Source organism: Sander vitreus, chromosome 21, assembly GCF_031162955.1.
Source record: "Sander vitreus isolate 19-12246 chromosome 21, sanVit1, whole genome shotgun sequence".
Classification (NCBI taxonomy): domain Eukaryota; kingdom Metazoa; phylum Chordata; class Actinopteri; order Perciformes; family Percidae; genus Sander; species Sander vitreus.
The window spans coordinates 10,961,719-10,989,147 of NC_135875.1; the positions used below are offsets into that span (position 1 = coordinate 10,961,719).

The 27,429-nt window shown below is 42.2% G+C and overlaps 2 protein-coding genes across 6 annotated transcripts; one reads left to right on the top strand and one right to left on the bottom strand.

Moving 5' to 3' along the window:
* On the top strand, window positions 1–5,208 carry dusp29 (dual specificity phosphatase 29). 2 transcript variants are annotated; one of them, XM_078279612.1, is made up of 4 exons: window positions 16–197; window positions 277–500; window positions 1,573–1,768; window positions 2,612–5,208. In XM_078279612.1, the coding sequence occupies exons 1-4, from the start codon at window positions 16–18 to the stop codon at window positions 2,694–2,696; spliced, it is 687 nt and encodes a 228-aa protein (XP_078135738.1). In that variant the 3' UTR covers window positions 2,697–5,208. The 2 variants fall into 2 exon arrangements, with proteins under 2 accessions (XP_078135739.1, XP_078135738.1); XM_078279613.1 differs by lacking the exon at window positions 2,612–5,208 and having other exon boundaries at window positions 1–197; window positions 1,573–1,967.
* On the bottom strand, window positions 2,468–26,237 carry kat6b (K(lysine) acetyltransferase 6B). 4 transcript variants are annotated; one of them, XM_078279604.1, is made up of 17 exons: window positions 26,042–26,237; window positions 22,805–23,667; window positions 18,522–18,630; window positions 16,693–16,808; window positions 16,428–16,509; window positions 15,799–15,928; window positions 14,353–15,314; window positions 13,119–13,240; window positions 12,204–12,316; window positions 11,933–12,074; window positions 11,631–11,792; window positions 10,959–11,052; window positions 9,178–9,409; window positions 8,725–8,884; window positions 8,030–8,299; window positions 6,936–7,224; window positions 2,468–6,575 (listed from the first exon to the last, which is right to left on the bottom strand). In XM_078279604.1, the coding sequence occupies exons 2-17, from the start codon at window positions 23,420–23,422 to the stop codon at window positions 3,772–3,774; spliced, it is 6,405 nt and encodes a 2,134-aa protein (XP_078135730.1). In that variant the 5' UTR covers window positions 23,423–23,667; window positions 26,042–26,237; the 3' UTR covers window positions 2,468–3,771. The 4 variants fall into 4 exon arrangements, with proteins under 4 accessions (XP_078135730.1, XP_078135729.1, XP_078135732.1 ...); XM_078279603.1 differs by lacking the exon at window positions 26,042–26,237 and adding an exon at window positions 24,717–24,849; XM_078279606.1 differs by lacking the exon at window positions 26,042–26,237 and adding an exon at window positions 24,717–24,847 and having other exon boundaries at window positions 15,259–15,314.
* Window positions 26,238–27,429: the final 1,192 nt, after the last annotated feature.

Sequence of the window (27,429 nt, forward strand, 5' to 3'; positions counted from 1 at the left end):
GCCACAGCGAAGAAAATGGCTTCTCAGAAGTCAAAGACTGGCACCAAGATAAATGTTACAAAGGCAGCGGAGGAATTCAGTCCAGTGGATGAATATGTCACACCTGGGGGCTATGAGCTGGAGAAAATCCTAAACCATGGGAGTGTGGCTTACACTCATGTCAACGAAGTCTGGCCTAACGTCTACATCGGGGATGAGTAAGTAAAACAGTATTCATATTCTAAACTGAATAACATAATGGAGGATTAAAACAACATCCACTCCGGCTTCTTGCAGGCAGACTGCAAAGGACAAGAATAATCTGAAGAAATTGGGGATTACGCACATCTTGAATGCAGCAGAGGGGACGTGGAACAACGTGGACACCGGAGCTGGTTACTACACTGACATGGACGTCGTCTACTATGGCGTGGTAGCAGAAGATGTCACAACATTTGACCTTAGCCAGTATTTCCTCTCTGCTACCCGGTTTATAGAAGAGACATTGAGCAATCCTCAGAGTAAGACAACAAATAGTTAAAGCCAGTAACGTTAGCGAAATGTGACTCTTAAACCTTGGCCCTCTGACCGCCCCCCCCCTCCCCACCCAGTATACTTAAAAACGAAGTTTGTGTGTAATGTTAACTTAATTGTTGGAGTTGACATGCCTCTCAAAAGCCTTGGTTTAAATGTTCATCAAAAGTTAATCTTGAAAACGGCCTGGATAATACATTCCCAACGAACTCCTCCTCACCAGCGGTAATGTGACTGGCGTCTTCCATCATGAACCAACCAGGCTAACTAGCTAGTTTATCGGCGGTGCTACGAGCCCGCCCATTTAGAGTGAAGATATGATTGGTCCATTATGAAAGCATAACATTTTCTTCCCGGCAACTGCAGATGCAGCAAAATTCTGATAGGTCGACACTTTATTTAACCCTTCACATTCCAACGATTGTCAAATTATAAATTGATCAACTAAAAATTACAACTGATGACTTTTTAAATAATGTTTTTGTTATCTTAGGCCCTCTCTGAGGATTCCCCACTGGTTAAAGGGTCATGTTAGTATTTTGATAGTTTGGGTTTTAATTAAAAGGCTTTGAGATATTCGTCCATAAACATCAACTACCGTGTATGAGTATAGGCTGATAAAGGGAATGTAGTTTATGGTGCTGAAAGATTTTTATTTTTTTTCAGATGTAATTTTTTAATGCCTCAAGAACCACAATTTAAATTTAATTCACCTTCATTATATTGAGTTGATAGCAAAGCACTTTGGTTGAAGGTGCCCGGGTTTTGAGATATTCACCATTAAACTTGAGCCACCATCCTTGTATATTGGCATGGAAGGAATTTACAATATTGGAAATGTTTCTATTCTTTGAGGACCTCAAATTAAATTTGGTGGCAGAAATTTCAGTCATGGCTCCTTAAACCAAAACTTTTCGCTTGGTTAGACACCACTAGTGAAGAATATGTTTATGATTTGGGTTAACTTACCCTCTAAATTAAAAAACAACAAAATTAGAAAAAAATTGTAACATAGCTATTCCCCGAATGTGTGATTCATGTATATTCATGTATGTACAGATAAACTGCTGGTGCACTGTGTGATGGGAAGGAGTCGGTCTGCCACACTTTTCCTCGCTTACCTCATGATCTGTGAGAACATGACGGTGGTCGACGCCATTGAGCACGTGAAGAAACGCAGGAGGATCATCCCCAACTGGGGCTTCCTGAAACAGCTGAGAGAGCTGGACATGCAGCTCCTGGAGAAAAGGGAAGAGGGTACAGAGAAGAGCTGATTGTAGCACTCGTGGGGCAAGTTGAGGCTCAGATCGAACCTCAAGTCAATGGAGATGAGTTCAAGTCGGGTTTCAAGTAATTTCATGAGACAAGTCTAAGTCAAGTCACAAGTATATCAGAGCAAATCCAAATCAGGTCCAAAGTAATTTGAGACAAGTCCAAGTTGAGTTTCAAATAAGTTCTAGTCTACCAGTCTGAAATCTCAAGTCATGTCACAAGTCTAAATACCCAAATTGCAAGTCAAGATGCAAGATTTCAGGTCTCTCAGTGCTGTCCATAAAAATAACAGCATTTGAACATTTTCCCTTTAAAGTTCAGTTTACCATGTTTTTTTCATACTAAGTTAGACCAATGTCTTTTAATGCAGAGACCTAATGAGTATTCAAAGTGTGTGGGCATGCAAAGCCTGCTTGTTGTCCCATTAGTTTCTTTTTTTTTTTTGAGATGTAAATGTTTGCTTTGAAATTTCATCTCGTCAGGTTTTTAGAGGGTGATATCTCAGGTAAATAAAGTCTCAGAGCAGTCAAGTCCAAGTCAAGTTTCCTTTTTCACTTCTTTTTATTTTAAAATACTTTTCTGCAGAGAAAACAGCTGCCTGGATTACCACGAATTCAAAAAAAAAGTTTCTGTGACACGCTTCAGGCTAGTAAATATTTCAAATTAAAAGAGAACAATCAAGTACATGGTCATTATAATTTATTCTTATGCTAAAATGTACAGCATTTTAAGTGACTGACAAAGGGAGAAAAGTCATAAATACAAGAATGTCATTCTGTCCGATTTTTGTGCACATAGCCAGGTATTTTCCCCCTGTTCTTACCAGCAACTCTGTACAGGTACAAAGGCTACAAAAGAGCAATATAAACAAAAACACAAGTACAAGTTGCGTTTTACATGCAATCCATTAGCTTAGTTTGGTCTATTCACAGGCTCTATTCTTCTACACTTCGGTAAAATATAAATCCAACATTTTATAAAGATAAAAAACAAATCTACAGATGGAATGAAAAGGTAGCTTTAAAGGCATTATGTAAAATATCAACTTTGGACTAAATTTATATTTTCTTTATTGTTATTCATCGTTATAATGATTTAGTTATTTTTAAATTCTGCCACACTTCTGGACATTTTGAAATGTTTTAGAATTTTCAGGGTACAAACACTGAGATATGCTTTGTTATTTTGACAGAAATCAGTCTGCTTTATTAAACAGAAAGCTGCCTCAAGGAGATCTGTTACAAAAGACTTCAGAATTATACATACATAGCAATAAAACCTCTTAAACCAAACAGAAAACAGGACTAAGTTTACATTTTTTTTTACATTATTAGAATTAACAAAATATAGTTTCATCTTTCTCCCCATGGAGGGAAACCTAATAAAGGCCAGATATCTTTAAAATGGCTTGCTATTAAGCACAACACTTGTACAGTACTACTCAATGCACTGTCACTAACAGAGACTGAAGCATGCTAGTTGTCACTTTACAAAATAGGTACAATAATTTAAATATACAAAGGCATGAGTATAGTACAAACTAATTGTCAGCACTGTTAGACAGGTACACTGAACAGGTTCAAACAGCCACCAACTCCACTTGTAGCAGGCACATTAAATGGCTTCATTTGAGGCTGCTACACGACTGCAAGACCACTGATGAAATCTCTACCGCTGAGCTCTGAACGCTGAGCTCTGAACCCGCCTGCTCTAAAGACACATCAGAGACACGAACACTAATTAAATAGATTTTCATCGTAATGATGTAAGGCTTCCCATCTGGAGAAACAAAAATACTTTTTAACATTAGCTTCAAAGTTTACTCACTGATGAACATTTTTGCATTCTTTCCAAGTGCTGCTGCTGGTTTTTAAGTAATAAACAATAACAAAAAGACACCCAAAAAAATGAAAACAAAAGGCCAGATCAGTGCATCTTTAAACAGCAAAATGCACGCGAGAAGGACCAGCTTAGTCCTGCGGAGAGTTACCGCCTGATGAAAGGCCCTTTCAGGGACTGCTTGGACATGCCTGTGTTCATGTAACCATGGTGACCAGCTGGAGTGTACACCATGTTGCCATGTGGTGGAGCCTGCATGGGCTGCTGGGGGTATGGCTGTGTTCCCATCATGCCCATCTGCATAGAGTACTGGGGTGACTGGTTCATATAGGCATGGTTGCCATGGTAGCCACTGTTCATCATGGGCTGGCTCATGCTGTAGCCATTCATGGCGTTGAGGGAGGGCATGTTCATGGAGTTGACATTGTAGGCTGGTGCCGGCATGATGTTCATGCTCATGTTCATGCGCGGCATGGCGGCCAGCGTCCTGGATGGTGCCTGCATGGCCACAGTCTGTGGCGGCCGGGCGTACATCTGCTGCTGGTGGTGGGACAGCGGGGCAGACTTGGACCTTGCAGAGATGTGGCTCTTGGAGGCCATTTGGGGTTGGATCCGCTGTGAAGGCGGGATACCCATGTTGCGCTGTAGCATCATGGGCGGCGGGGAGCTGAGATTCGGGGGAGGGGTCATGGTGGCCTGCACCTGTGGGTTGGGGACTCGATGTGGGGTCTGGGACAAGGAGACCAGGCTGGAGTGCTGAGATGACAGCGAAGGGGTGTTTGCATAAGATGTGATGGGGTGTGAGGCTGAGTGGTTGAAAGGCAGCGAGTGAGGGTGGTCTATGAACGTGTTGGTGAACTGCTGCAGCTTGGCCAGACTGAGGCCAGACGACTGAGAGTAGTGCCCGCTGCCATACTCCCCCTGGTGGTTGATCCTTTCATAAAGAGCGAAATTTGGATTGCCTGATTCAGGAATGTCTGCCAGCTGCATGGTGGTGGTGAAGTTGGTGGGTATGGCGCACTGTGCCATGGACTGCTGCTGGCTGTGCTGACTGTGTTGATTGTGAAGGCCATGCTGAGCATGCTGATTGTGCTGGCTGAGGTGATTGTGCTGCAGGTGATGGTTGTGGTGGTGAGTATGCTGGTTGTGGGGATTGTGTTGACTGTGCTGGCTTAGCTGATTGTGTGGACCTTGCTGATTGTGTTGACTGTGCTGATTGTGAGGGCCATGCCTGCTGTGGGAGTTGTGTTGACTGTGTTGGCTGCGCTGGCTGTGTTGACTGTGCTGGCTGTTGCTGGGAGGCCTCTCCACCACCACGCAGCCCTGTGGCGACTTGACGTTGCAGTGTGGCGGTGAGCTCAGGCTGTTTTGCTGAATCATCCCGCAGCTGCCGGGGTTGACAGCAGCCATTTGCTGGCTCACAGCACAGCTGCTCTGGGCCAGGCCACTGGGGGGGATGCTGCCATAGGAGCAGCTGTTCTGGGAGGGGCCTGCCCCACAGATGCTGCCCCCCATGGTGGAGTCGTAGCTGCTGGGGTTCTCGTAGTTCTCAGTGGTGCTCTCGATGCTGCCCAGATCGCTGAAGCCGCTGTCCACCACCTGCTGTGAGTGATCTGACACCGACGGCACATCCATCATCGGGCTCGTCTCCATGTTGTGGAGCGAGGGCACTGAGATGGCACTGTGGTCAGGGCTGATCTGAGTGTAGCCACTCTCCAGGATGGAGACAGCCGGGCTGTTAACAGACCGTACCGACTGGCTGGGATGGGATTGTGCAGAGGAAAGGGGACTGCTATGGTCTGACTGGGGGCAGTCATCCAGCGAGGTGAGCTGGGGGCTCTGGGCCACGTGGGCGTAGGTCTGCAGAGTCCTGCAGGGTTCCTGGCTCTCCACACAATCCTGGAAAACATTCTCTCTCTCAGTCTCTTGCGTCAGGGACTGAACAGCTTGGGCTGTCTCTGAGTCAATCTCTGTGCAGATTGGGGGATCCTCCCTCAGCACAGGACTGAGTGATGGCCTCTCTGCAGGCTGAGGAGGTGGGTGATCGGGACAAGGACTAGACGTGCTCTCTTCCTCTGACTCAGAGTCTACAGGATTATCAGAGTCTACAGCTGCTACTGAAGCGACTGCTACTGCTTCAGGTGGTGGTGTTGCTACTGTCGTTTCTGTCACTGCCTCTTGGATACTTTCTGCAGCGGTAGCTGGTTTATCTTCACCACACGGTACTGTAGAAACCTGCTGACTCAACTCAGAGTCATTGTCTTCTTTTGGATCTAAAAAATGTGGGGTGCATTCAGGTATTTCTTTTGAACTCTGTTCCAACTCTGCTTTGTTGCTCTCAGGTTCTGCTGCCTTGCTGTGACTGTCATCTTCATCATCTGCATCCTGATCCTCTATTTGAGTTCTCTGCTCGTCCTCCTCATCATCCTCTGCATTGTCATTCTCCAGTGATTCAACACCCACTGTGCTGTGTTCCACATCTTTTGGCTCTTGCCCATGTTCACTCTCTTGCTGGTCGTCTTCAGGTGGTTCTGGGGAATCAGCTCTGTCCTCGGGCCTGGGGGACATGGCGGCAGGTGAGCACACCGGAGAAACCACTGGCGATCCTTCAGGGGAGCTCGACTTCTGGGAGCCACGGTCAACAGAACTTGGGGGCTCAGAGAGGAGCCTCTCTAGCGTTGTATCTGGACTAGCCGAGCACTTGCCTGCTTTGCTGCCCTCGTCGCATACAATATCCTGGTCTGGTTCCTCTTTTGCTTCTTCAGTGTGAATATAGTGCTGCTCAGCCTCCATTGGGGTTTCAGGGGGTGTGTAGAGGTTGAGCTTGAAGCCCATCTTTCGTTCATTCTTAACCCTCCATTTAGGAGGGCCACGTTTCACTCCTTTCGGCCAGCCTTTCTTCCGTTTCACTGGACGGGGTCTGGTGGGTCTCTTAGAGAGGATGTCAGCTCCTACAGGTTGAAAAAATGAATTAAAATCAATTTAATGTTCTGCCAGAGAGATAGAACAATCTGCTATAAAACAATTGGTAACACTTTACTTGAAGGTATCTACATAAGAGTGACATGACACTGTCATGAAACTGTCATGACACATGAACCCTAACCATAACTTGTCATGACAAAAACTGAATGACACTTACTAAAAGAAGCGTTACGTCATAAGCGTTTATGACTTGTTTATGTTTATGACACGTTCATGACCGTGTCATGTCACTCTTATGTAGATACCTTCAAGTAAAGTGTAACCAAACAATTGTATGAGAGATAATGTATTACAGAGTATTTGTACGACAGTCAAGATGCAAATACCTTCTTTCCAGTGTTCAAGATTGTCTTTGTGTGCATTTTTCTCCAGTCTCGGGCGACCTCTTCGGCGTTTCATTGGTGTAATTGGTGTCTTGTCTTCCTGCTCGTCCTCGTCATCTTCCTCCATCTCGCCCACTCTGCAGGTGCGCTCCAGCAGGGGCATAGGACGCTCATCCTCGGAGTTGTCGAACGGCTCGTTCAGCACTTCTGTCGTTTCAGAGATGGTTTCTGTTGTTACACTGCTGTTTATTCTCTTCCTTTTACGCCCTCTCTTCTTGAGCACAATGGTTCTCTGAAAAACAAACAAACGAGGGACCAATGAAAACAGAATACAACCTCCATCAGAGTAGAGTAGTTTTGTAAAAACTGAAAACAAGGGCACTAGGTTGATGAAGAAATTCATTCAGGCTTTTGTGCTAAATGTAAAATGTTGAAACCACACTGTGAGACTAAATGTTTGAGCAATGCAGTCTGGTGTGGAAAACCACAAATGAGACAGGCAGAGTAAGCAGAAACCACGGTCTATATATTTAACATTCTCCAGTTGTTTCCCACCGGCTGCCTACAACTCAACCGCTTTCCTCTCCGAAATCCTTCACAAGAAGGATGTGAAATCAATACTGTAACTAATGCACTGAATAAACTCCAACAGCCAGAGTCGTTCTTTTCTGGTTTCCATACTGTTTTTGTTGAAAAGGTCTCACTGACATCATTCACCCAGCTGTAATATTATCTCCAGCACAAGGGGGCAGTGCCATATAGACAGAGCAGATGTGAGAAGCACAGAGGAGGGCAGTAAATTAACCATGACCATTGACAATAGTACAAGGTTTAGCCTGCACAGTCTCGACACCAGCAGTGAAAACACAATCTATTATCTACAGCTGCAGGCACACAGGGAGGCTCCAGATGACAGGAGGAAGCCACTGAACCCTCCACTGAATTCATGAATATTTATCAAACCTTTCCATCTCATTAGAGTACACAACATGGTCTCTAATGAAGGAAAATACATAATGATATACATTCAATTCCACTTTGTCCTAGAATAAAACTCAAAAGTGACATGATTAACATCAACAAACAATAAAAGTCACCTTTCTCTTGGCTGCAAGCATTGCGTGGGCTTTTGTTAGGATGGGTGGTGAGCTATCAGAGTCGTCATCGTCGTCATCAGCTTCGTCATCACTCACTTCCTCCGACTGCTGGATGCGCCTGGTCCAGGACAGTGCAGGGCGGCGTTCGTAGGTCCTGTAGGGAACCTTACAGTGGACCTTTGTGAGAGGTTGCCTGCTACCGTGAGTCATCATGTAGCCCTCCCTCTCCTCCTTCTCCCAGCAACTGGCCTGCTCCTTGAGCCGCTCAGCCTGGTAATTAAACAGACAAGACACATTATCTCTGGGAAAGGCGCACGCACAGCTCCAACATCTGAGCGATGATGCTAATGGGAAAACAAGAGATTGGAATTAACATCATGACAAATGAATCACCGCAGGTTTCTCCTGATAATAAGAGCAGCGTCCTGATTGGATGTCTGCCCGTCATGGAGGAAACATTTCCGTTAAGCAACCGTGGAAAGATTGCATTTCATGGAATATTCAGCACTATCAATTATGTAGTGAACTGATTTAGGGCAATTTTGCACAACATTAGATGCCTGCTGACAGTGATAATGCTTTCCCCATTAATGGCCTCTATTTGAACTCTTCAGCTAACCAAACAAACATCCAAGAACAGCATTGCAGGCAAGTGTAAACAAATAACTGGCTCCTGATTGAACAAAGAGACTTACATCCATCTCTGCCTCCCTCTCCTCCTCAGACAGGACAGCATTGAGAGTTGTGGAAGGTGTCCAGCGCAGGGCGTCAGGGTCCACCTCATTCTGACGTGGGTTAGCCCTCAGGCTCTCCATGTGCCTCTGAATCAATCGCTCTCTTCTGATCAACACAATCCTAGGTCACAGTGAGAAAAGCCCATGAGTTCATGTCAACAAAAGAGTGAAGCACTAGCCAGGGTAAACAGAATCTAGACAGAAGGTGATGTGTGGTTAAATGCGAGCATAAAGACGAGCTCTTTGGGACAGCAGGTGCTCCGTGTCCTTGGGGGTGCTTAACCTGACTTACTTCTGTCAATATTCAGCTGCATTAATGGGTACGCTGTTAAAAATACCCGCTGGCCTGGATAAGTCAGACAGCATACAGAAGAGGCAGCACAGGCTGAAGGAGACTGCGGCTCGAAAACTGACCTGCCATCCTGTCTGTCAATCATGCCGAGCTGCTGGAGAGTAGCGGCGATGTCATGTGGACACATCCCAGTGGCCCTGCTTATTCCTTTAACACTGATGTGTTTATCTGGGTGCTTATAAAGGTACTCCAGTATGACACTTTTCCAATATGCCAGGTAGGATAAGCGACCCAGATCTGACAGCGGCTTCTCCGGGGAGCCGGCTTGTCCTTCTTGCCTGGTGAGAAGGTAACCTAAAAAGACAAGATTCAAACAAAAACAAAATGCTTTAGTCAAGCTAGAGGCTGCTGCTGGGTTATTTTAGATTGCAATTCAATCCCTTCACCCCCTCCCTTATGGTAAACATATTCATGCAAGGATGTGACACCAAACCCTGGTTGGGATTTCACCTTCAAATAGTATAAAGGGAGGCGATGCAAACAGTTCGCCTCCCCTTCAACCTCTGTCAAAAGCTATGATACATGCTGGCAAGGGCAACAAAGGAGGTTGATAGAGGGGAGTAAAGAGGAAACAAAGCGACAGAGCGAAACTGAGAAGCAGCTGGATGTCATTGCTCACAAGAGACTGCACTTAGGAGAGATAACGAACAAGAAAAAAACTAATACTAATATGTATCTGTGTGTAATTAGTTTTATAGCGGCCCTGTCAAGGGTCATCCATTATGAGCGGCATGAAATTAATTAATGCCTTTTAATGTGCACCCACTGCCGAGAACCAAACAAGCAAATCTAATCACCAAACATTGAACACATAATATTCCAGTAATCATGACAATATTCATTACTAAAGCCAAGAAGAGGAGCCTGTGATAACAAACACTTAGCGATGAAAGTTCAAATACTGTAAATGAATTGGAAAATAAGTCAATTTTTCAATTTGTGTCACTTTACAAGTATATTATAATTAGTAAACTAAAACAGAGTGCTCAGAGTTCTTTGAATTATGATTAGAAAGGAAATATTTTTCACACAGGCACCCACTAATACTCTGCTCTCAGAGCTACCTGAGACAAAGTGTTCCTCTAATACAATCCAATATAACAGAAAATCTTAATCTAAACAACTTCCAGCTCCAACGCTACATTTTCCAATAAAGCCTTCAAAGAGCTCAGAATTCAGCTGTGTTCAATCTCCCTTAATCCCTGTCTTTGTTATCAGCACACTCTCAATATCACAGATCCTCTTGCATCTCTGTGTCTCAATGGCTCCCAAAGTGAACAGGAAATCAAATGCTCCATTACCGCCCGCCCTGCCTCTTTTCCCTTCTCTTCATCACACACAAACTCGGCAAAGAGAAAACTCTTCAAAACAATAAAACGCCTATAATGAAAAGAAAAAAAACAACCTGCCTGCCTTTAACACAGAAATCCACTCAAGGCAGCAACTGTTTTCAAAATTGTACCGCAAGGCTTTAAATATTGTATGTGCTGCATTAACTGGACTAAAACATAGAAGCGGTATCCACCTCATCACGAGTCAAGGAGAGAGAATTGGGGGCATTTTCGATGAAAAAGCTCTTCAGGCTTAGGTAAAATACTACTGGCCATCAAATAATGTATGCAGCCGGAATGTAATGTTTTTATATGTTTTTCACTCTTAATCTTCTGTGACTGCCTAAGCACTGTACATGAATGCTCTTGATTAGGCTACTTCAAAGCCTTAACCATATAACAAAACCTTGCCACAAGCTACAAATTCACCCCCTGATCTCTAATGGTTTGTAAAGGCCAATGAAAAAAACCCAACTCAGTTCTGTGGTCTAAAAAAGCATTAAGGAACTTACTGAAATCAATAAGGAACCTTCCAAATCCTTGCCTTTGGTACTGAGGCATAATCATTATGCAGGAGACATTGTACTTCTGCTGGCAAAGCTTTTCCTGAGGGAAGGAGAAACAGATCAAGTATGTCAGAGCTCTGCTGAAGGTGGCAATTTACTGCACCTGCCATTGTCCTTGTCTAAAGCAGTGCACATGCACGCCACGCACACACAGGGCGATGAGCTTTCACTAAAAACTATCACTTTGTTCTGAATTGTAGCTGCAACATATGATAATTATCTGTTTGTCGGTTAATCTGTCAATTAGTTTGGGATTATTCGATTCATTGTTTCATGTATAAAATGTTAGATAATAGTGAAATATTTACCAGAGCCCGAAATCTTCAAATGGCTTTGTTTTACATCATTAATTGATTAATTAGTAATCAATTAACAATGATGTAAAACAGAAAACAAGAAGACAATCCTCACACTTTAGAAGCTAGGGCCGACTACTGTTTGGCATTTGTTCTTGGCTAACAGGTTAATTGACTAATCATTTAAGCACTACTGTGAATACATTCAATCCACTTTACAAAAATGGACAAATGACAGTAGGGTTTACTGTATCAGTATCACCATTCAAAAATGATGTGCGGTGTTCCTTCATTTCCCATATAATCACTCTGTAATTCTTACCTTGGAGAAATAGCCCACAAGATGACAGCCTTTCTCATCATTCTTTGTAAGTATGTAGAAGAGGAAAGGCTCCACATCATAATACAAGGTCTTGTGATCCAGGAAAAGCTTGGCTAACAGGCAGAGGTTTTGGCAGAATAGTTTGCTGACATTTCCATCAACCTAAACACGGAATAAAAAGACCAAAAGGACACTGTTCAAACAGTTCCCTTTCCCCCCCCCCCTCCTCCTCCCAGAAACCCATTCAGTGGAATATCATGCAGCATACAGTTATTGCTTTATTGCTGTAAAGGGAAGCTGACCTCAAATACTGAAAGGTCGTTCTTTCTGTAGATTTCATTGGCTGGTGGGTGAAACCAGCCACACTTCTTTGTGTGTCTCTGGAGAATGTTTTTGCTCCTCATGTACTTCAGACAGAACTCGCACAGATAAAGCTTTTGTAATCTGACAAAGACAAAGAAAAGGCTGCAGTTTGTATTTCAGCATGAGAGGTCTTTAAAAGGACATTGAAATAAAAATGCAACTCAAGTAATACAGAAAGTGGCATTATTTGTTAAGTAAAAGCAACATTACCTTGAATATTCAGGAGGGTAAGGCGACGAGTACCAGGTTTGAATCTCATACTTCCCAAATTCAATGAGGGCAGGGCATCGCACAGAGTCTGTGTTCATCAGAGATCCAGTTCTCTGTGAAAAGATTCAATAAAAGCAAATGAATAAATGTGGTGACCCAGATTATTCAATCTTACAGTGTCTCTTATAACTAGTCCATAAATATGGCATTGTGACAAAATTCTCAAATGAAGATGGTGGACTTACGAAAGATAATTTAAATCTGACTAAGATCTGTCACTAGTAAGACCTTGATACTTAGTCATCGTCTTGGTTCTGATCTACTTCCTTTCAGAAAAGCAATGCATTAAAAAAACATATAGGATGAACGTGAGTTTATATTTGACCCATTTTACATTGAAAACTTAAGAGTAGATATTGTAAATCAACATAATGTTGAGATACCTTTCAATCTATTATTTTTTCCTTCCTTTGTGTTGGCATTTTAAACTCCGGTCGATTTTACTATGGTTAACCTTTTCTCAGATCTTTGCAGGGTTAATCTAGACAACTAGCTAGACTATCTGTCCAATCTGAGTTTTCTGTTGCACAACTAAAACAACGTTTTGACATACACATGTCCCACCAAAACAAGTTCCTTCCCGAGGCTATTCTGCAGAGGCACCGCTGCTTTTCTCCGGTGCTTAGCACTGCCCAAGACGATTGTGATTGGTTTAAGGAAATGCCAATAAACCAGAGCAAGTTTAATATGCCTATAACCCCTTGGATATGTCATTGAAAGACCCTGTTATGTGTTGCCCATGTCAACCCCCTTGTTTAACTTGAAAATATCAATACAAATAAAGTTTTACTGCTCACATAAGCTGAAAACTCCACTTAATGTTGAAGATGTTGAGCCCTTTCCCCGGTTTCTCACCTGCACGGCGAGTTCCTGTACATGAGTGAACGTCTCAATGTCCTCCTCTGTGATGTGGTCTCTTGACATGGCTGCAAAGTCGGCTTGGGCCTCCTGCTTCACATGCAGCTCCCCATTGTGGCCTGTTACAGGCACAATAACACAACATCAACACATCAGATAGCACATCAACACGGTCCTGTTTGAAGCAGCCGTGGCTGAATAATCTCATAAATGCATTCTATGCAAATGGGTTAATACTGAGAGTACTGCTGCTGAGCCCGTTTGAGGCTGTGTCTCTGAGGAATTTCATAATGTATCATCTTTGCATGTTTATATGAAAATCCCTAATGTAATGAAGTGAAACTAAATCACTCTAATTGCGTAACCGCTTTCATGTGCTTAGTCATCCACCAAGACAGTTTCCCATGAATGAAGAAGCAGATGCAGGGAAGGGAGCGAGTGTCGACATGAAAAGCAACTGATGTTGGAAAGCAGGCAGTAATTTTATGAAAGACATCAACACCATGACATAACCACCAAAACAAAAACCCATTATAAGTGGACGTGATGTGTCATTAACATATTTATGGAAATGTGCTGCTGGGGTAAGTAGTGTTTGTGCAGTATATTGTTTAGAATTACTTGAAAGATATATCCATTTGTTTTTCCTACGTGTTATTTTTTTAAACTGTGACTTCACTCCTGAAGACAGTGAAATGTAAGGGTTACTGCACTTCTGGCTATAATCATCATGTCAGCTCAGAGTCAACTTGGGTGGGTGAATCACTGGGTTGTATGTGTCTAATGACCGCTGGAAGTGAGGTTGAGTGGAGACAGTGATTTCAAGAATGAGGGTGGGATGAGGAAGAGTGCTGATGTGACTACACCCTCTACTAGGTAGTGATCACAATGTGCGCACTACTGCAGAGGGTCAAGGACAGAGCAAGGAGCAACATGAGGGAGTTAGTGGGCCATGCACTATGACAAAAGCCAACGGGCGAGAGGATGGAAGCCACGTAAACTCCGCAGCCAAGTCAAAACGCAACGAAACTGGGTTAAGAAACTAAAAGAATTCAAATTAGGCAGAAGATTAGTAGTCTGTTAGAATGTTGAGGGTGTCTTCTCAAAGAAAAGATTAGCTTTGGTCTGGAAAAAAATAACTGCGAGTGACAAGCTTTAAAAAAATAAATAAAGAAGAAGCTTAAAAGGTGTGGAGACGCAGGTCTTGGCTGGAATTTCGAGCCTTGCTTACCATGATTATTCTCAGGTTTAATTCTTCCGTCTGTCAAGTCTCCCTTTCCTGGTGATGGGGCTCCCTTCTGAGGGCTTACTTTATACCTCAGCCTGCCTAGTGTCCTGTGCTTTTTAAGGAAAGGGTTACGTTTGAAATGACTGACCATCTTAAATGGGTGTCCTCTGGGTCGGCCTGGCCCAGCAGATGTGGAGTGTAACCTATTTTTATTAAACTCGTTCTTTCCAAGGCGCTGAGGCCCCGTTTTGGACGCATGGGGTGAATCCTGCTTATGATGCAAGCGCTTAGGCGGCGCGTAGCAAGGTAGTCTCTTTTTCCGCGACTGTCCCTGAGTAGTATAAATGTGAGAGAGTCCGTCAAATAGTCCCTTAAGTTGGCTGCTATTGCAGAGACTACTCAGGGAAGGAACACTAGACTGGCTGGAGGAGCTCTGTGGCGAGTTAGCAGAGGTGGAGCTGCTGGACACCTGAGAGGTGGGACTAAGTCCCGGCAACGTGGGAGCAGGAGGAAGTGCAGAGGAAGAGGGGGTTATCTTTTGAGTGGCGTCAGCAGCAAAGGCAAACGGCTCTGGTTGATTGGACAGTTTGGGCAGACCCTTGTCTCTAGAGCTTAAGTGTGTGGCGGGCGACTCTACGGCTACAGCTCGCGAGCGACGGCCCACGGGGGAAGGGGTAAAGAATTTGGAAAGCCCATCAATAAGCCCTTTGGTTTTCTTGTTAACGGTGAGTGTAGCTGGGGTGGAGGTGGGCGTGAGGGGGGGAGTGGTGGTGGGGGTGGAAGTGGTGAATTGGGTGGCGTCGACCGCACAACAGGGGTCTGCAACAGCCAATCTGTCTCGGGCGTCCTTCACAGATGCAGCATGACCAGATGAAGGTGTAGAACAGACGGTAATCTTTTGACCCCTACCAGGTGACCCCCTTCCTCCAAGTGCTACCATGGAGCCGTCACCACTGGTTACAGACCTGCGAAGACAAGATATTGCTGCAAGGTCAGATCTCAGTGCCACACGTGTAATGTATGTTTGTATCAATGTATTGCTTTTTTTACTTCTTTGTTTTTGCATGAGTAACAGGTGTTTTTTTTGGAAGCAATCGAAACATTTTGCATCCAAAAGAACTCTGTGAAGTTCAATCGTGCCACAGTAAATAAACATGAATTAATTTGGATGAGAAGTGAAGATTTCCCTGTTGCTTGTATTTACTTATTGTTTGCCTGGTGTGTTCTAATTCTCTGAAAAGGATCATTTCGGTTTATGACAGCTTAGGTGTTATTTTAGTAGTTTTGACCATAACCTTAATCTGTTTTGATAACATTGTACTCACCAAAGTAATTGCTCAGATCTGAAAACATGCAAGATCGCACTCAATGTTGCCATGTTCCCAGATCTTAGCAATTAACTCCGAATAAACGTTGTTATTCCCAAAATTAAGATCTCTTAACACTTACATTCTTTGTTTGAGCTTATTTCTGGGCCTTCCGATTGGCTTTGCATATCGACGTTTGATCTGATCGGCTTTCTTGTGCAGCAGTTTCTTCCCATTCTCCTTCGGCCTGCAGACTTGGCAAATCCAGGTACCTGGAGGGTGTCCAAACACAGAGAGTAACGTTTGAGTGGGTTCATCAATTCAGAGGACATACAGTACATTCATTTGAAACATTTCCTTTAATACAGAGAGCTGGCGAGAATCCTGCCAGCTCACAATGACAATCAATTACTCTACAAAAAGCGAAAATCCATAAGAAAAACATTGGGTCAATTCTCTGTCCAGTGGAATAGACTTTGTGTCAGGTTGTTGAGCAAAACTATGCGACTTGTATGAATTGCCTGCCAAATGTCCTACTACAGTACGCGCGCCATCATTACAAGCCTCGCTGTAGGGTCAGTACTGTAATCCAGAGATAGCAAATCTCCCCGGGGATGCTGGAAAAATTTGATATGCATGCAAAGCTTCTAATAAGCCAATGCTGCTTCTCTGTGTGCTGAGTGACAGCCCCAAAAGGCCGTCTGTGAAGAAAAGGCTTTGAATTGACAGCAGAGAGGGAAACAGAGAAGCCAGGCAGTGTAAACACCTCACCTTTTGGCATACTTGAAAGCGGCGGGTCGCAGCACTCCATGTGAAAGCCCCGATCACATGAATCGCAGAATAGCATCTCATCCTGAAAGGGAACAGCAGGCATGTGTAAGGGATGTCCCTGTTGCAGACATGTAACACCACCCATCAAGTCTTTTGGAGATATAAGCCCAATTGTGCACAAGAGAGGCTTTACAAATGGGATCTTCCTCCAAGCCAACAACACAGATAGTGGTGTGTTTTAAAATGTATGCAACATTATACTTACAGCATTTTTCCCCTGTATTCGACAGGAGCTGCAGGTTTTGCATTCAATACACTGCCATCGTAATCTCTTCACATTTGAGGTTAATTCAGGGGAAAACTTCAGACATGATGGATGCCCTTCAGAAGCAATTGAAAATGCATATTAGCATAACACATTTGTGCCAGTGTTGACTGTGTCACAGAGCTAGAGACAAGGCATTCCATTTATTCACACAGTAAGGTTAAATATTAACATATTACATCATCAAAAACATTGGTACCACTGTATGTCCGCAACACTTCTTTTCCCCCTGCCACAAGTTGTGTCTAAAAACAGTATGATCAAACATCTGAGCCGCTAATTACAGATAATTTGATCTTAATGAGGCAGCACTCATTCTAATGGAAGCCGATCCATGAAAGTCATGTAAAAGCTTGCCTTCTCCCTCACCCGGCTCCCTCTCATGGTTGTAAAACAGCTGTTTTACAGTGAGAGCACAAATTGTGTACACTACGAGCGGTTAATGAAAACCACCTCGACGCTACTTAGTCAAATTTGAGCTATAAAAATGTCACCAGGAGAACAATTCCTTACGGCATTTAAAATAATTGTAAGAGGTAATTTTATGGGGGTTAGCAGTTTTGTCTGGAACAAAAGAACAGTAAAGGAAATGCCACCAATCTGCAGAGGGAAAAGGGTTGATCTTTGATCCGCTGTGCCTGGTGCGCTCTATAAGAACAATCTGAATTGAGCGCAAATGACTTGGGTGATTTCAGATTCTAATGGCCACTTATAGAGCATCTGCCCTTCTTGAGCCCACTGAGGGTTGCAAGCAATTTGGATCCCTTCAGCCACTCAATTTGAACATTGTTCTTCCAATAAATCCCTTAAAGGGAAGTGAAAAATGTGGAGCAAGAATGTGACATCTGCCTAACTGATGCTGAGAACTACTGCTACCAGGGTTGGGTGATATGGTAACATCCTGTATGTTTTGATATAAAAGAAATTTGTTCACAATCACAGATTTCTCTACAACCTTTATAGCAAGGTAGCATTGATATCTATTATAGGTTGTATAAGGCTATTGCAGGCAATTTTGCAAGTCAATGAGCAGGAATGCTGGAAATATTAAATGTGCAGGATTGTTGCATCAATGTGATTAGGTACAATGATTTGTCATGTAAAACAGACATTTCCATCTAATTTAGTTATATAAACATTTGGCCAGATGAATGTCCAGAAAATGCAACAGATCATGCTATAACTCTGTAGCAATAAATAATTACATATATAACTATTGTGATATAAATATTACCACGAGAGAGTCCTTGATTGAAGATGTTATCCATGTCAACCACCCCTACTTACTACTATTCTTAAGTTACCATTTTTCGAGGACAGGGCAATAACTTATTATTGTCATCTTTCATAGAATTACAATGTGACATGATCATTTCATGTTATATCTTTACACAATGTCAAACAAACCTTGTGGTCCAAATGAATGCTTCCAAGCTAATTTAAGTTTGCAAGCTTTTGATTTACATATTTTAAGAGTTCTGTCTGATTTAAACCAGAGCAATGTAATATTTTACATGGGATTTTGCATTTATATGCCATATGATATCGCAATTTATTGAATAACTACTTTTCTAAATATTGTGATACTGATTTGAACTATATATATATATATATATATATATATATATATATATATATATATATATATATATAAACCTCTATTCCTAACACGCATTCACTCTGTTGCTTGTGTGCCTTTGCTAACATGCTAACAGTTTTGTCCAGACTACAGTGTGTTGTGGCTTGTAAGAACATCCAAGGCGACTTACCACTGCTCCCACAGTCTGCACAGGACAGCAGCTCTTCTGGCCGCTTGTCCCGATTTGACTCTTTCGTTCCAAGACAGAAACTGCATATTGGGATGGGGTCAACCCGGAGCTGGGTGGGAACACAAACAGAGACAAACTGTTTAAAAACAGAAACGAGCACAGGCTGTGTATGAAGTGCTTGAAAGTCTGTTTGTTTTCGGAGATTTTATCTTGATTTTTGAGATCACTGCAGACTTATTGCTGGTTTATGCAAGACACCAGTGTGTGATTTAATGAAATGGCCACAAAAATATGAACTGCAAGCATAAGCTCAGAAGATAAAAAAAGGTGTTCTCACAGACTAGAAATTAATAATAAATGAATCTCATCCTCAGAGATATTGAGATGCACCTCCTTTATCCATTACATCTGAATGGGTATGTGATCTTGAGTAATCATAGTTTAAGGGCTTAATCCAATTCTTAAAGCTTGCACTCCAGTCTGAAAGGATTAACCAGCATGTAATCAAATTACCTCAATAATAAAACATGCTCCCATTGTTACTGCCATGATCCACTGTAAATGTTGCAAGTCTCAGAACAAACACTCATTTAAAGGCTTACGTTTAAGTTCAGAAGAAGTAAAATATGAGCTCAAGGTTTAAGAGGATTTCCCCATTGATCACTCAGAATGAACAGAGGCTGACTTCACAGAGGAAAATAGGGAAGACTTAGTGTCATCCCATCATAAAACAGTCAGTTAAAATTTGCCAAGTTGTCATAACCAGACTAAACCCACACCGAGGTACTCTGGCTTTCATAAGGTGTCCCTTTAAGTATGAGATCATATACACAAGTCTCTAAAGGAGCATCAAACATACTGCTGCCTCCTTCTTGCTTGAGAGGAAGTTCTTAACGGAAAATAACACTCACAGCCTGGGTGTGACCATAAATAACCAACCTCATCATCAGTTTACACACTTAAGGCCTCGTCAATTGACTGGAGCTTTGAAGGGCACTCTGGGGATGCCCATAATTAGTTACTGGTTTCTATGACGCAGATCAGCATCCTGACCTCAACAAAATTTGCAACCTCCAAATCTCTATTGGTCCTGACCTCCTGCTGACCTACAGTTGAATTAAGGGAGATCTTGTTTTTTCATCCGTCAACAAACACAAGACAGGAGCATCCTTTCAGCCTGTCACAGCATCCAAAAGAAACCCAAGGGGAAATGCAACTAGGACACAGTGGGGATTTGGTCATTATTCCTGGCTGTTGTATCAATTCGTTGTTACGGTGAGGGGAAGCAGTTTACTGCCACATCAATGATTACTCTATTTTCAAACCTGCCAGGTCAATATTTGAAAGCAGGCACTGGCATTAGAAGCAGACTGCTGCTCACACAGCTGTGATTATGGACATACTATAAAAAAACACTGAAATGCTAATGCCTGATGAGGCTACACCTGTGGAGTATAACACTGTGGCTCAAAGGTAAATCATCAGGATTTTCTAATTGTCCTGCGTTATGGAAGAAAGAAAAAAAAAGTTGCTCAGTTGAGTTGTGCACGTCTGCAACTGCAAACAATCTTGTTGAACAGGTCTGGTTATAAGTATTCTTCATATTTCAAAAACGCATAACTAGCGCTAAAATAATTGGGCAAAAAGTTTATCGCCAACTATTTTGAGAAATGATTATCGTTCAGGTCATTTATCAAGCTAAGATGCCAAACATTCCCTGGTTTCAGCTTGTCAAATGTGATGATTTCTCTGTTGGTATATAAATGTAAATTGCATATGTTTGGGTTTTACACTCGGACAACAGAACCAAACTGAAGGTGAGCAGATTTATTCTTACTATTTTCTGACGTGACAAAAACTGAACAAATAATCTAAAAGATGAATCAATAATGAAAACACTCGTTAGTTGCAGCCCTTCATATAACCCCAATGTTTTGTTAACTGGACTGCACAATGTCTGTCAATTTGGAGTTCATTAAAGTTAAAATCACATTTGCTCAGAGCAGAGATAAATGAATAAATATGAATATGGTGTCCTTGATCACAAGCCATTCTATGGTATCACTGCTAAAAGATGCAGCCAAAGGCACTTCAAAACAAGGCTTCAGTGTTGTGGTTACTTCAGAGTTATTACTTCTTGTTTATGTAGAAAAAGTACATGCGTATCATCTTTATCATGAACTATCATCCTGAATAACTGAGTAAACAAGTTTCTTGAGAGCCTTAAAACTCAGATTTTGGGCTACCAAACATCATAAATATGATTTATACAAGATCATTTTAGATAGAAGCAAGAACATTAATGTAAAGAGCTTGAAATTAATAAGACATCATGCAGCCTGTGCTTTCAACTGCTGAAATGCTCAGAGGCAAGCATTTTTAAATAAGTCTTCACTTCATAACATAGTCTCTGCTGACTGAGCCATGAAGTCTAATCCAGGAACTGGAGAATTAATTTCCATCAGGAATATTCTTAGGCCTGGTGATTAAAACCAATAGCAATTTGCAATCTGCACAGCACAAAAGTGCGAAAATAAAGAAACAAACACAGCTAAAGAGATGCTGATGATTTACTTGGGGATTCTAAATTAAGCACATTACAGGAAATTATGCTGCTTCAAAAGAGCAGGCTGTCCTGAGTGAGGGGGTGGGGTCCTATTAGAAAACTGCTGGTAGAGAGAGAGAGAGAGAGAGAGAGAGAGAGAGAGAGAGAGAGAGAGAGCTCAAATGGTTGCATAACACAGCAAGAAAGAAAAAACACTCATTCCTTGCCTTTGTTCCTGCCAGAGTCTCTTCAGAATCTAATAAACTCTAAACCAAGACTGCTCTTTTTCTTTCACCTCAAAGTATCTCTTATTCTCAACACACACACACACACACACACACACACACACACACACACACACACACACTTGTGCTTCAACAACTTAACAGACAGAGATGTCTCATCCTTTGAAGTGAATGGTAAACCTGGACTGGGCTAGGTGATGTCATCAGGCTTGGAGCATTAGGTTGAAATGTTCCAAATGGAAAACAGCAGGCCGTCCTCAGTCATGAGAACCATTGCAGGACACTGTGTCTCTAAACAGTTCTCAGTTTCACTTTTGGCCTGACCACAGACACAGTCACAGTTGTGACTGCAGTATCAAGGTGTCGCTTCCTGATATATTCACTGTGAAACTGGTGGGGAGCAGGGTGACATCTCTATAGCATGGTGCTGCTCAGCTGCATAACTTGTGCATAAACTATTGGACGGCACTTCATCTTGACACACAGTCTGCAAAAAGCCCTTACAACAAACTACCTAGATGAGTGTACACTGCACTTTAGGGCCATACAATGAAAACTATTTTCCATGAAACACTCTCCTGCGCTTGACAGTGTCTTAAAATTGCAAAGCAAGTACAAAAGTGGTGTCATTTTACAGACTTTTGTCTGCAGTGTGTGTTTTAGCTAAAGCCCAATTAATAGAGAGACGATCTCTACAAACTATAAACCAGCCCTAAGGTGCCAAAAGCAGCGGAAACAATTCAACCTGGAAGTTTGTTCATATGGTTTTATTTACTCTCTGGTGCTCTAGCAAAAAAGGTCATAACAACTGCATGCAGCCTGGGAATACTATGTCCTACCACATATACTTCAGCTGCCATTCTTTAGTACTCACTATTTGTGACGACTAGTTTATGCTCATGAGCATGTAAGTAACCAATAAAATATTCCAAATCTGTTCACTGATGCTTGTTACTCACAAGATAGCCAGCCACATCCCTTAAGGCCATTAGGCTAGTGTTACATAACCTGTGGGAAGCCTACAGCAGACTGCCTACCGCACACTGTCAGCATGACTTACTGATTATTCAAGTTCTCATATTATGGCGACCAACAGCAACACAGCCCCAAAGGGACGCACTCTCGATGGTGTTGTTTCTGACCTGCCAAGCTTAAGTCCCACAGAATTAAGACCACAATCGTAAAATTCCTATCAAGCAAATGCTGCTTAGTGGTGGCCCAAACTTTCAAACTTCCTCTTTGGTAATGATGTCATGGAAATGCCACTGTTATGGTTCCAAAAAAAGTCCTTGGTTCTCGCTAAATAAAGCTCTACTACATGTTAGAGCTGGATGATAAGGTTGAAATCAATAACACATTAATAACAAGAATAACTTCTTCTATGTATGTTTCCCTTTAGGGTAACAGCAGCATATGACAGATCAAAGTCCAGGGTAACATGGGAATAAGCATGAAGTGAAAGAATGAGAATGCAGAGGCCAAGGTGTGTGTACCTGGTCTCGCTCATGGGGGAGGAGTGTCACTGATGACAGGACCAAGGGGGAAGCACTTGGACACCTGGAGCCCCTTCCCTCCACACTGCCATGGCTAAGCTTATACCGCGGGCCATTTTTTAACAACCTGCCGTTGTTTACTGACCGCTTGGCCGCCAGTCGTAACCTCTGCCGGAAAGCAGGGTTATCAACAATGTTTAAGAGGTCATCCTGGTTCCTCAGATACCTCTCGATGTTCTTCAGTGAGGAGCCATGGGTATCATCCAGGCCCTCAATGGCCCTCTTAAGTATTTTATTCCAATCAATATGGCGCAGATCGCTTGAATTCCATAATGATTCCTTTGATGGCACAGACACATTTGCAGGCGGGATTGATCCAACTCTCCCGGGATTTCCTGGGTCTTTGTAAGAGGCACTCCCCTTATTTGTAACCTTAAGAATAGAGCCATCATGAACACTTAATTCCAACTGCTCAAGGACGGTCTTCTTGTCCAGTCCATGCGATGTGGCCACCGCATGACAAATTCTCTCCTCTGAAGGCCTCTGCTTTTGCCTTTTGATTTTCTGTATTGCTTCAAGAATCCACTCCGTGTACAGAGGGTTTGCAAGTTTTACCATGGTTGAAAAATTAGACTCACAAAAATCTGATCCATACAGATTCCCCCTTCCTGCTGCTGAACACTGGGTACATCCACATCGTTAGTAAGGTCAAAAAGTTATGTTCCACGCGAGCATCCACATTCTCAAGTCTTCTTAATCCTGGGTATCTGACATTGGTCTTGAGGAAAAGTTGGCACAAGTAAATTCCACAATTGTAGTTACCAGCTGACCTGGATCTTTATGTATTTAATCCCAGATCAAATCTAAAAGAAAAAAGAAAAAACAAATTGGTCAAATACATGTGTAAATTACAATCTCTCCTGCAATTGCTTGTTATTTCCTCTTTTTCACATTCTATAAACTAGCTAGCTTTTTAGCCAAGGACACCTTACAAGACAGAGCATATACCAGGAAGCCCTTTATTAGAAAGCTATAAGAAATGTATTAAACATATTTGCAGATTCTGAGAGGTATAGATTTGTTAGATAAGAAAGTAGGCTAATCTATTAACTATGTTATATTCAAAAAGTTAAATATTAGTTGTTGAACTATGAAGCCTTTTGTAAAAAAACAACAACACATTTGTATATCATAATTTAAATGATTGAATCTGAAAACATTTCATGGACCTCCTGGAAGAGTGCCACGGACCCCTGGGGGTCCTCAAACCCCACTTTGAGAATCACTGGCATATTGGATATACTAGGCCAGAGGAATGCAGGACGTTTAAGATGTGTTAAAACATGAGAAACAGATGGATAAAAACAGATGAAGGAGCTGTCATGGTTGCTAAAGAAATCCGAGTGACTTAATCCATAGTCTGGCACCATAATCCACGCACCAAACCAGATGTCCGTTTCAAAAGAGACTATTTTTTGTAAAAGTAATAAGTTTTAGCACAATGACAGCTATAACTTCTACCGAGTGAAAAAGTATTACAGTCTCCTCGACAGATGCATGTAGGCTACTCGGTTTCAGATTCCTTTTCGACATTAAAAAAAACAAGTTCACATTTATTTCTGCAGCACGTAATATTCCAAAATGTCACCGTCACATGTCTAACATACGCGAACTGATTAAAAACACAAAAAAGGACATCATACGTAAAGTTTAACCGTTACCTGTCCGCACGCGACTTTTGACAGCTCGATGTCCGCAACGACAAACTGATCAGCGCGAGCTTTAATGACATTTGTATAATCAATGTTCACTTCCTGACAGCTGCCGTTAGACGTTTGAGGCACGTCTGCAAATAACCACCGAGCCGTTTAACGAAGCAAGAAACCGGTAAGTTAATAACTACGTAACAAACCTAGAGTTGTGGTCCGCTGAGTTGAGCAGATAAATGACAGTGTTGCCAGCATTACTGATGTCACCTAAACAGTCGCCATTTTGTTACAATGTTGTAGTTTACATGAATCCGACATGACGCTGATTACAATCCAATGGGGTCTCATTAAACCTTACCTACACTAATGTGCCCTCCCTAGCAACTTCAATATTGGCTGTAAAGACAAGATCCGATTTCTGGTTTGATAAAGCACATGTCAATCTTTATGTATGAGCTCACTCTAGGAGACACGGCACTGGCTGTATGATCTGTCACTTCCCTCAATTGACCCGCCTCTTAAGGTGCCTTCGGTGATGAATTTATATCATTTACTTTCAACACCCATACTATCTGAACTTACTGCTCTAATCGCAGCGACAGGACATAACTAAGTCATAAATACACTATAAAAAGCATAAACTGTCTGAGTAACGATTAAATGAGATAAATATTTAACCACATTTCCCAAGCGTTTAACGCCGGCCCACCTTTACTTAGATTCCTCCTTGAAACAGTTGGTTACACTTGAAAGTGATTTGGAACATTTTAGACTTTAATTGGCTGTTTGTTGAATCTATCATTAGTTTGCATAAAACCTGCAAAGGCTCTAGCGCTGATTTAAAGTGAAACATTTTTTTTTAATCAATTCCAGGTAGCATATCAATACTCCTGCTGGCTAAATGTGTCTAAGCTATCGCCTTTCCCCCTCTTTATCTTCCTCCCTTTTCATTATTTTCCCGAGAGGAGCCGTAATTCTCCAGATATTTAATATTTCAACTATGTGACGTTAAATTGGCGGCGATAAACAAAGGTTCCGTTGAGCTAAAAAGTAGCTCGCTCCACGTCTGCCAGCGAAATTATAAACGTCCTGTGTTGCGCTGTGTAATAATGGCATGACCTCTTTATCACCATTAACTATCAAATATCTCCAATGAGAAAAAATAGTGAGCCCTGGAGGGAAAAAAGATGTTCAGGGGGGAATACAAGTTAACACGACTGCCGGGAGAGTAGCTCCTTCATCACTGGTTCTCAATTATGTATCGCTAGTTTCTTTAGCTCCCATTTCTCAGCTTCAGCTCCGCTCTCGTTTTCCATATTTTAGTAGGAAATGATACACAGCCTCCTTGGATTTTCACATCGTTTTGTTAGATGTTACGCACACCGACCTATCTAATCTGTCGCCGCCGTGGGCGAGAAGGCACAACAAATAACGGCAAGTTTCATGCAAGGATGAACATATAACTAGTATGAAAGAAAAAAAAAAAAAGGAGTGCACATTCTACCGTAAATATGTGCTGGTAGTTTACCTCTGCAAGTTTTTCCCCCCCTCGGATACTCCTCTTCATTATCGGGGAAACGTCGAAGGATACATGTGCAGCGACATATCCGAGCGATTTCGTGGGATTTGATCTCTTGAAACGAAGGCTGAAAAGCTTGCGCCGAGACATGGAGAGGACCTGATAACAACTAATTGAAAGGTTAATCTACATAGCAGCCTGTGACAAAGTGGTACCCTCCCCCTTCTTCTTCTTCCACTGTAGACATCCCTACTTCAGTGTAGTGGAGCGGACCGTCGCCCCTTTAGTGCGCTCCTACAATGATATTGTCAATTTCACTTTTTTACCCCCTCCATCAACATGTCCAGAGATGAGCCAAGAGGAACATTTTTACACTTCATATTTTTGGTGCATTAGTCTCGGCAGGCTACATATCACATTCATGTCATAACACCCACATTAACATTTAGCCTATTCCCTATGGGCATTTTTAACTTCCATTGATGTGCAGTAGATATAAGATCAAATGTGAGTAATTCTGACATAAACACATATATTTTATTTTTAAATGATCTATGTCTTGCACTGGCCAATACTACCCAGGGCAGTGTAGGATATCATACACTAACACCATAATCTGCTAATTAACTTCACCATGCCCAAGGAAGAGCAATAGTTGCTGGCAATAATGTAGATCATTACATTTTCAGTCTTTAGATTTGCACTCCCCTCGCTCATTCACCAACTCTTTAGCAGCATCAGAAATCCCAGAAAGCCAATTTTTCATGCAGTAATACAGATGTAATTAGAGGGATAATTGGTAACTTCCCATCAGATTATAAACACATACTGTACTGTAGAGGTGGCTTTAAAAATATCTCAAATGAAAACCCTTATAAAAAAGACATTTGATGTGTAATTTGATTCGCATTCATTTAATTCACATTAATAGCCTTGTCATTTTGCTGCATCTTTATCTAGGCTTTTCTTATTACCTTAAAGACCTCATTGGTGTTTTTTATTTACCTGCATTTTCCCCATTAACAGTGTTTATATCATTAATTATCTTGTTGCCATCAAATCCTTAACATTTATTTCAATCTATTTACTGATAATTTGGGGTAAACATTTACAAATAAAATGTTATTTCATTGAGGTGCTGCTGTAAAATTGTGTTAAACCAGGTGAAATGTGAATAAAAGGGGTTTTGATTTGCGTTTAGGACTGGTGTCATGATAGAGGCACTGACCAAACCTGCCTGTGTCTGGTTATAATGAATGCCACCCTGGGCCCCAGCAGGTCCTTCACTGCTGCATGGGTCCAGGGATAATTTGAATTGGAGCATGTGCCATTGCAATCTGCCCATCCCCCTCCTCAATCCCTGCCAACTGCCACACTGGTGTTCACAAACACTGCTG

Excerpts from the sequence above, each read along its gene's own strand:
- dusp29 (XM_078279612.1), top strand. The coding sequence starts at position 16 with ATGGCTTCTCAGAAGTCAAAGACTGGCACCAAGATAAATGTTACAAAG. Across the intron at positions 501-1,572 it reads GACATTGAGCAATCCTCAGA|ATAAACTGCTGGTGCACTGT; the intron begins GTAAGACAACAA and ends ATGTATGTACAG. Across the intron at positions 1,769-2,611 it reads CTCCTGGAGAAAAGGGAAGA|CAACTCTGTACAGGTACAAA; the intron begins GGGTACAGAGAA and ends TGTTCTTACCAG.
- kat6b (XM_078279604.1), bottom strand. The coding sequence starts at position 23,422 with ATGGTAAAACTTGCAAACCCTCTGTACACGGAGTGGATTCTTGAAGCA. Across the intron at positions 12,075-12,203 it reads TACCCTCCTGAATATTCAAG|ATTACAAAAGCTTTATCTGT; the intron begins GTAATGTTGCTT and ends TGTCTTTGTCAG. Across the intron at positions 8,885-9,177 it reads ATTGACAGACAGGATGGCAG|GATTGTGTTGATCAGAAGAG; the intron begins GTCAGTTTTCGA and ends ACTGTGACCTAG.